At 38.8% G+C, this 9,760-nt stretch overlaps 2 protein-coding genes across 2 annotated transcripts; both read right to left on the bottom strand.

Annotated features, from left to right (window-relative positions):
• Nucleotides 1-228: 228 nt before the first annotated feature.
• LOC137583437 (uncharacterized) lies at nt 229-8,595 on the bottom strand. Its single transcript, XM_068298470.1, has 13 exons — nt 8,232-8,595; nt 8,020-8,069; nt 7,755-7,950; nt 6,348-7,449; nt 6,138-6,272; nt 3,537-3,748; nt 3,404-3,475; nt 3,043-3,335; nt 2,803-2,983; nt 2,496-2,744; nt 1,958-2,437; nt 1,723-1,899; nt 229-1,657 (listed from the first exon to the last, which is right to left on the bottom strand). Exons 1-13 carry the CDS (start codon nt 8,265-8,267, stop codon nt 1,505-1,507), a joined length of 3,336 nt encoding a protein of 1,111 aa, XP_068154571.1. The 5' UTR covers nt 8,268-8,595; the 3' UTR covers nt 229-1,504.
• Nucleotides 8,596-9,133: 538 nt separating this feature from the next.
• On the bottom strand, nt 9,134-9,675 carry LOC137583523 (uncharacterized). The gene is made up of 2 exons (XM_068298587.1): nt 9,464-9,675; nt 9,134-9,393 (listed from the first exon to the last, which is right to left on the bottom strand). Exons 1-2 carry the CDS (start codon nt 9,635-9,637, stop codon nt 9,220-9,222), a joined length of 348 nt encoding a protein of 115 aa, XP_068154688.1. The 5' UTR covers nt 9,638-9,675; the 3' UTR covers nt 9,134-9,219.
• Between the last annotated feature and the right edge of the window lie 85 nt (nt 9,676-9,760).

Genomic DNA, 9,760 nt, shown 5'->3' on the forward strand with positions numbered 1-9,760 from the left:
CGAGATACCTTGTAGCAAGTAATGGGTTATAGAAGGGGGGAGAGGGAAATGTGTGTTCGAAAAGTTTACTGGGAAGTCTCGGTTTCTTCTTCTTTCACATTCACATTTTTCACCTATATATGTATATGAAACATTGACTGACAGATGGATCAGTACACGGACTAGTAATGGATGTCTAAGAAAAGATTTCTGTTGCATACATTTCGGGGAAATCAATTGGTTTAATAATTATACCTATTAACCCCATAGATACAGGGTATTATACATACATTTATTGTTATGATACACCAATTACATTCATACAATCATATATAGTATATATATATATATATATAAAGGTAAACATATACATAAGAAACAAACAAACAGACAGACATATACACACACACACACACACACACACACTTACACAACAACAATTATACAAATATCATTAAGAACATTTTGTTTCTTAGTACTTTTTTTTTGTTTTTGGGTGTAGAAGGAGACAGTTTTTTCTTTGTTTTGTTCTCTTTTCTTTTCTTTTGCTTTGCTGTTTTCCAAGGAGAAAGAAGATAATTATCTAATTATAATTCGGTAAATATACATTTTGAAACATTTCGTTTCTTTAGCTATGTAAAAAAATTATTGAATACATCTGTTAGTCTAGTACATAGTGTATAGGTAAATATATATATGTGTATATATATGTATGTATATAGGTAATACATGTTTATCGTATTATCGGATAATACAGCATCCAATTAAAATTCCTTTTTGCCATGTCAGTTATTAAATGTATATAAGTCTGAGTCATACATATATGTAATATATTACATACAATGCTTATGAAATGTGTAAATTGTAGAGCCAAAATATTAATTATTGCCATCAGAACAGAAACACATATAGGATAAGTCCAGAAAGTTAAACAATCGAAAAACATGAAGAAATTCCACAGATTTGGCTAGTAGAATGGATTATAATCAAATGAAGACTGCTTAGTTATAGATCATCTAATTGAAATGCCGTGTAGATGGTCAGTTGAGGGAATGAAGAATGATTTTCTGACCATTGTGAATGAAATTTTTGAACAAGTTTGAATTCGAATGTCAATCAACTGATACGAATGCAAATCATTTGATTAGGCATTAAAATTAATAAAGAAGGACTAAAACCAAAATGTTTCGTTAATGACATATATCTGCAGTTCCATTCCCTGTAAACATGTGATAACTACGACTAACTCAAACAAATATTTGATTTTTGTATGAAATCATTAATAAGTAGGATTGGATTTCATGTCCTTGTACCTGTGTATAACTTGGCAAGTGTCAGGATTTTTGTTTTTGTAGAATTTGTGCTTCTTTAGGCCCTGCCCGATGACTTGACTTGATTTTTACATGACTAACTAATTAACTAAATTAAGAAGAATTCTCTTGTCGGGGCGGTTTTCCAATTAACGCAAAAATTGATTGGAACTATTTGTATTATTTACGGTTTGTTCACTGGCGCTCTGCCGGCGTCACATATAGGATGGCGAAGATTTGCGCGAACGTGATCTTGGCTTCGAGGGGCTCTTCAAACTATGCCGGGAACTGCTGCGTGGCTTGAAGCCGCGATCGTTCCAGGGTTCTGAGACTCGGCCAAACCAATGTATTAGGTCCATCACCTCAAGCTGGGGGAAACACATCTCTTAGTTAAGGGGAAAACTTATATTGCTGTAGGATGAGTATATTGTACCTGAAGGGTTTGCGGCAATTCCTTGAATATTTCACATTTCGTTAACTGAGCATGCTGGGAGAGAAAGGACAAGCAATTCGACTTCAAGGCAATTGCCATATAACGATCCGCAATGCCCAGTAGACAGACAACTGAGTCCTCATCGATTAGGGAGTTGAGTGTATTCTCACATAGTTCCTATCAAAACAAATGATTGGTCAAGGATCATCTGATCGTGTGGGGTGTATGTATATACCTTTAAGTCATCAATGGAATAACGATCGGCCAAGAGCATTAGCTCACAGATTTGCTCTGCTCCAACTGTGCGATCGATCGGGGCCCCATAGAGATACAGCAGCAAACGTCGAAATATCACTGGCGATGTGTCAGTAATGATAACTTTCCGATTGATCGATTCCTGCATGCCGGACATCAATGCCTTTTTGAACCATTCACAGCGGGCAGCGACTATGACGCGATGTGCCTTAAAACTATGCACTTGCAGGGCCACAGTTGTCGGACCTCTAGACGAATGGGCTTCCCCCTCGGACTGCGTCTGCGACTGGGTTTGTGTCTCGACCTCCAGGACCTCTGCACTGGCTGCAGTTGGGGCATAAGTATGCACTTCAAATTCCATATCGGCAAACTGAGCCGAGTGCAATAGACGCAAAGCATTTTTCGATAGATTACTATTAGCCGCAATGGGAGGCTCACACAGATGTCGAATGAGGTTCAGCTATGAAAGAGAGGTTGCCCATTAACTCTTGACCTCTCTGCGGCTTCCACTTTATTACCTTGATGTTCTTGTAGTCATAGTAGTGCTTACGATCAATACACATGGTTTCGACATCGCTGACACCCAAGCCCAGATTATTCTCATGATCGGCCAGCTTGAGATCGTGCTGCAGACGATTCGAGGCCTCCAAGAGTCCCAGCTCGATCAGGGATTGTGTGAACTCCTGTTTGCGTACCAATGTACAAATTTGGCTAATGGCCTCGCGTAAGGCTGACTTGTGATCCAACAGTTTGACAATAACTCCATTCTAAAAATAACAGAAAATCGTAGAATAACTCGGGACTGCAAAAATGTTTTCCACTTACTATTTGACTTGTTGCCAATTTGAAACAGAACTTAAACTCCTTCCAGCCAAGCTTATCGTCCAAACGATCCGATAAGTTCTCCACAATAAATATATAAGCGGGTATATCCACAATTAGCTGCTCGAGATTTTGATTAATTGTACTTCGTTTGCTTAGAAAATCCATCTCACAAAAATGTTTTCTGCAACAAAGTGTAATGGTTCGATAATGGAGATGGGAGACGAACAACAATCAACTAACTTTTTGTTCTTAATAATATCCAAGGCGGCTGCAATCCGTCCATAGATGTCACGCATTTTCCTCACTTCATACATATAGAGAACGAATTTGAGATCATTCTCCGTGGAACTTAGACGCTGCTTATCCGTCGGATTGTCATACAGCGTCAGGCCCACGGGTGGGCCACGACGTGGTCGTATGGCCACTCCCCCAACCCCGCCGCCGCCCGTATCAACAAGTTGCAGCTGCTTGGCAATGGCATCATCCGATTGCTGCTGTTGCATCGATAAGTCCAAGTGCGAGCACTTAAGATCCTTAAAATGCAAAAAATACTCCCCGAATTAGATCGATAGAGGACATAACTCCAATGACTTTTACTAACCTTACACATGGTTTCCAAAGAGTTTTTGATTTCCTCTATCACAGCGGTCAAAATCAATAAAGTGGATTCAATCTGAAACGTGCAAATCGATCATTATTGAGAGGGAGAATAGCTCTGGCGGTCTGTAACTAACCTCAGGTACTAGATAGTTTACTAAATCGGCCTTCTCATCTGCACTTAGGCCCACAAAAACGCCAAGCACATTGCGTAGTAGTTGCTGCATTTGTGACATAAATATTGGTATACGGGTTCGAACATATTTGACTATTTCATTTTTTTGATACCGTGCCATGTGACTGGCATCTTTGATGAAAATATTACAAAACTGTAAGACCTTTGCGCATCCTGTGAAAACAAACAACGAAAGTAAAAGCAAATTCAATTCAATAAGTTTAATAAGAACCCTTAACACCACTAAATAACGATTCTAAAACTATTTGGGAATTACAAACAAAGAAAACTTGGCTAACAACTTTTCTTGATGATTGAAAGTGAAGAGGAGATCAAAGGGAAGAGAGTCTCAGTTATTAAGTCTTAGATTTTTAACTGTTTATCTGTAAAATATATTCACAGATGGCTACCTGCAACATAAAACTGCCACATTCGCCATAACCACCGATACAACAGTTCTAAAAACAGGCATCCTACCACACTACTCCTCCATCCTCTCCGCAGAAACAATAGCCATTCTTGAAGCAATAAAGCTGACAAGAACCAAGAAAGGTAAATTCATAATATGCTCCGAATCCCTGTCAGCTATCAAATCCATAAGCAACATCAACAACAACAATTTGTACCTCACTTTAATAAGATCAATCTTAACAAAAACCAACACCAAAATAAAACTCCTCTGGATCCCCAGCCAGTGTGGCATTAAAGGTAACGAGCTTGCCGACCAAACCACCAAATCGACCCTAAATATGCCCCTCCACTACACCCCCATCTTTAATTGCACTGATATAAACAAATTCCTTAATTCCTATAACTTATCCCAAAAACTTAAAAACAACATAGATAGCTGCAACACATGGTACCAATAGTTAAACAGCAATCGAACACACACAGGAGACTATCTCAAAAACACTTTACAAAAAGACATAACAAGGATGGGTCAAATAAAAGTTCTAAGACTTAGATTAGGACACACAAGATTCACTCAACAACACTACATCAACCCGAACGACATAACACCCTATCCAACCTGCAAAACATAAAACGCGTACTAAAAAACTGCCCTGCAACCTCCCACATTAGGGAAGAAATCTTTGAACAATTTTGCCCCATATCAATCCTTGCAAATCCTACTCCAACAAACCTCTTAATGATTATAAACTACCTCAAAAAAACCAATTACTACCACATCCTATAGGTTTAAATTTAGAAAATATAATTAATCATACAAAATGGAAATGTAAATAAATAAATAAAATAGGTAAATGAAATAGGTAAACTAAATATGTAAATACACAAGCCGAAGGCCCAAGCAGCTAGCGCTAGTAACTAAGTTCCAACCAATTTGTAATTAGTCCTAACTCTAAGATAAATAAATGCAAGTAAAGTAAAGATGCTGCTGACCAGTGATCCAATTGTCTCCCTTTACCTACTGTGTTCATCTGAAATGGCTTCACCAAATCAGATTGAACAAACATATGGCAATTATTGCTTAATTCCAAAACAAAACATGCCTCCACACTCTGTGGAAAACACTCAAGATTGAGTATGAAATATAAACATTAGAATAAGCATATTTAAGAACAATTGTCGCCTCTTAGGGTCTAAGAATTCATTTATATACACAAGACGTTTGTTAATAATAATAATAATGTCACATTTTGAATTCAAGGAATGAAGATCGTTTTTTTGGTTGTGGTGCTAAATTCCCCTTCACCTACTTTCATTAGTATTTTCTTGCTTTTATACCCCACTGTGGTTGATAACTCAATTTGCCTCAAAGGCTTTGGTGGATTTGATAATTAATATAAGATTAGATGCCAATTAGATAAATCAAGGTTCATAGTATTTAGTTTATGCATTTAAATTTAATGGAACAGAGCCAACGAGCAGTTTATCCTGTAATTGTCCCCTGCAATTCCTCTGTAATTCATCCACCTTTTCAAAAAATTTCAAAATATTTAATCAGATTGGAGTTTTGCTGCAGTTTTTATAACTTAATTTTTCAAATTTCTGCCATTAAATGACTCCTGGATCACTGGAATGATATTCAGTAGGTGTTAAGCAAACCTTTCTAACCTTTAGATCATTCATTATCTATTTAATAAATGTTTTAATTTGCTTTGCGTACAATTAATGATAATGCCTGGTATTTAATCCTTTCATGGACCACCATAGGAACCATCGACCGAAAAGGCTACTTTATCGACTAAAATTTTACTTTTGTTTAGAAGGAATAGATGGTTTTGAAACGGTTTGCTTAAGTTATTTTATAGTTTTTTAAACAAAATTTTCCTTTTTACTTATCATTCTGCCTTAACATTTCCGAACCACTAGTCGTATACGTTATTTGCATTACGCATACGACAACTGCTCAATGGAAATTCACACCATAATCTGCCAGTAGAGAACTGTAATACTAAATATAACAAAAATCAACAAAACTAATTGAAAACAAAGCAGCAGAAGCAGGACAAACCCGACCAGGTCAACTCAATATCTACCAAAGAGGAATACCTTTTTGGCCATCTCGATGCTTTTAGATAGGATTCATTGAACTTACCGATGGCGCATTCTCTTAATGCATCCTGAAATGTGGCATATAGTTGGGCAGGTTCATGGGATATACTGATGGGATTGATGCACTGTATTACACGATTGAGAATGCCATGCAAATCCATCGTGACATTGACAACAACTGAACAGAAAGAGAACAAATGAAATCTATCGTTACGGTATACATAATATTGTTGTTGTTGTTGTTGTCACTTACACTTCTTAAGTCGCATTAATCTCAGGTACTTGCGCGTAGGTTCCACCAATTTGGTCAGCGAGGGTTGAGTCTCAGCAAAGTTGATCAGCTTCTCGCATACATCCTCATCGAGATCGGGCAACAATGATTCCGTATAGAGCCAATGGAGTATCGGTGTCAATAGAAATGTGGGTAAATTATATAGCACTCCGACTGGGGTTAGTGGCGATGAGGGCGGTGTATCCAGTGAGCTGGGAAAGGGTGAGGGACTACGTGCCCGATACGGTGACAAGGGCGGCCGTCTGGTATTGCAAACGGCCAGCCCCATTGTTGATGGAGCCAGCGGAGTGACGGCTTGTAGGCTAGTCTGCTGCTGCTGCTGTTGCAGCATCAAATCCTGACAGAAATTGAATATATTCTTGCAATGGGACGCCTGCTGCTGGGCACCAGTCTCCAAGTGGGAATCGGAGTGGCAACGCAGACCACTGCCGCCGCCCGTCTCCACGCTGAGGAACCCTCGATGATCGCCCACCATCCCATCCATTTCTGCCTGATGCCGCTCCTGAGTATTGCCATTGCTCAGGCAATTGAAACTGCTGCTAAATTGATGGCCCAGAGCGGGTCTTGAGCCCAGTTGAAAGTCACTGGGCGGCTGCAGGTAAATGGGTGAAAGATTCAAACGTGGCAACGACATTTTCTGTTCAATATCGCCACCAACTGAAGCGCTTGCCACAGATATTCGTATGGATTGTGGTGTAATGGTTGAATTATTTGTTGCTTTTGTGGATGTTGCACGTAGTTGTTGTTGTTGTTGTTGTTGTTGTTGCTGTTGCTGCTGCTGCTGCTGCTGCTGCTGTGTGGATGTTGCCAATGACGGCGCACTATTCGCACACATACTACAATCGAAGCCATTCAAACGTAAAATCGATGCATGCAATGCAAACTCAGAGCCACTACCACTTTTTACCACCACATCACTGAAATACGTTTCCTGCAGTGCCTCGCCAAAGGTGAATTGCTTCTCCTGGCCAGCAGCCTGGCCATCCTGTAGACGTTTGCATTCCACGGCATACCAATTCTCACAGCTTAGCACTAAGGTCTCAGTCGGTGTCAAGGTGTTGGTCTTTAATTATAAAACAACAAAAGATTAATAGATTTTAAATACTATTGAGTGAAGTTAATCTCTTAAAATATAAGTAAAAGCTATTTGAAAACATTAATCCATGCCAATTGTACCAAGAATTGTTCTCAATCGTTAGGAAATTAGCTCGAATGACTTTCAAATGACTATTCATGGGCAGTTGGAAATGTAAACATTACTTTTAATTGAAGAAGAATTTCTTCTTTAGAATAAATTTGGTTTAATATTCAATCAGATATATCCAGCTATGTCGCATTTTCTTAGTAACTCATTAGTTTTACACTTACACTAAATTCAATACTGTGACCGGCAAAGGCGCCAAATACCAAACGGGGATTCGTCTCATGCACATCGAAGGTCTCACAACTAAATAATACACTTGCCGAGTCACAGCAAGTGCCGCAGTCTTTTGTTTCAGGAACTGGACTAACCAGATCATTATACCAGGTTATATCGCTAGTGTCATCGAGGCGAAATTTGATGCTGGCAAATGAGAAATGGATTGTGATTGCATCTAGCAAATGGTTCAGTTGGTATCAATAAGTTACTTACCCCTCCAAACCGGAGAGCTCCCGCTTGCCCTCAAATGTGCAGCAGACAATCTGTGAATTTGTTGACAGCGGCGAGGGAGGAGGCGTTGGGAGGGCAGGAATTTAAATGTCAGAGTTCAGCATTCAAAAAAAAAAAGAACAATTTCGAGTTTTGAGAAGGGAGCGGGCGGTGTAAATTTCTAGGATTGTGTCAATTATTGAAATGTTTCTTACCTCCCAAGTGCCAAGGAAAGTGTGCTCAAGCGACATTCTTAATGTTGTTGCTATTGTTGCTATTCCTGTTGTTGTTATTGTTGTTGTGATTTAAAATGAAAATTGCATTTTGTCCATGTATACATAGGTTTATATGCGCGCGCCTCCGCCTTCTCTGTGTGTGTGTTCGCGAGTGTTTTGTGTGGGAGAATTTTCACAGTGCACTTATTTTAATACAGAGTTTTTCCAGTTTTTCGCAATTTTCGCGATATCTTTTTACAATACATAGCATACTTTTAGGTTGTAGAAGTTTTTCAGTTACTTTGTTCAATTAAAAGCTAATTTTGATTTCTTCACTTGACGTTTGTGTTTCGACCAACTTGATTTTTTTCTTGTTTTTTTTTTTTTGTATTGCTGCCATCTCTGTCATTCGTCAGCCCAACTTGCCAAGCAACAAAAGCTGCTCTCGCATGCGAAAGCTTTGCCATCAGCTGCCAAAAGCTTCGGCTTGAGCTAACTTGAAACCGAATTCATTGTCATCGAATTGGCAAAAAGGAAGTACATTTAATCGATAACTTTACACCGATTAGAAGCTGTGTTTATGCGTCTCCCTTTGAAGGATAATGGAATCTCCGTTGTGGAACCCAAGTCGGTTCAAAAGGTTTTCCATGACAAATTCTCTAAATTACTTTTTATTCTTATATTTATTTGTGGGAATCAATAACTGTTTCATACTTTTTGACCTAGAATAGAATAATCTTCTGTCTTTCAATGATTCTGAAGACTATCGAGATGAAGTTTCTATGGTGGTTTAGTTTATGTCCCTTCAAAAGCGAATAACTGACTATTCAGATAAGGTAAGTATCAGCACTCGGCACTCTCAGTAGCCCAAACATTAACAACTTGAAACACTCAAGTGACACTTTGATTATATAGACAATATAAGTATTTATTATTAATCTTTTCCTTCACAATTTCCTTTAGTAAAACTCGTTACTCCTTGTCATGTTTATCCCCAGAATTGGGCGGTCACATTGATGCCTTGAGCGTACTGGCTCTTCACATTGATGGTGGCAAAAGTGAAGCCAACTCCGCCAGACCACAAAGTTGAGGTGGGACCCGAACTGTTGGTAAAGCGATCCGTAACAGCGATGTATGTAATGGTCTTGGTATTAACCGATCCCTATAGAACGAAACGAAAGGTGAACTTCAGCAGAATGTCATCAATTTGTTTCACATTTCAAAACACTCACGCTTGTAGGGAACGAAATGGTGGTGCTCTGGTAATCGTTGTTCTTCTTATACAGTGTCACATTCTGGGTGTTCAACAACACGCTGTTCGAGAGCTTGCTACCCCAGGTGGCATTTGCGGCATAGCCAAGGGCCAAAATGCCCGAGAAGACGAGTACGAACTGCAGCAATTTCATATTTTGGCTTCGAGTTAAATTTGCTTAATATGCTGGCTATGCCGAATGGTTGACAGTTTTATACCAATAACGAAAGTGAAGGCAATGTGAATTGTATTATTATCTATTATCTTTCATTGGTAG

Source organism: Drosophila tropicalis, unplaced genomic scaffold (assembly GCF_018151085.1).
Source record: "Drosophila tropicalis isolate 14030-0801.00 unplaced genomic scaffold, ASM1815108v1 contig_867, whole genome shotgun sequence".
Lineage (NCBI taxonomy): Eukaryota > Metazoa > Arthropoda > Insecta > Diptera > Drosophilidae > Drosophila > Drosophila tropicalis.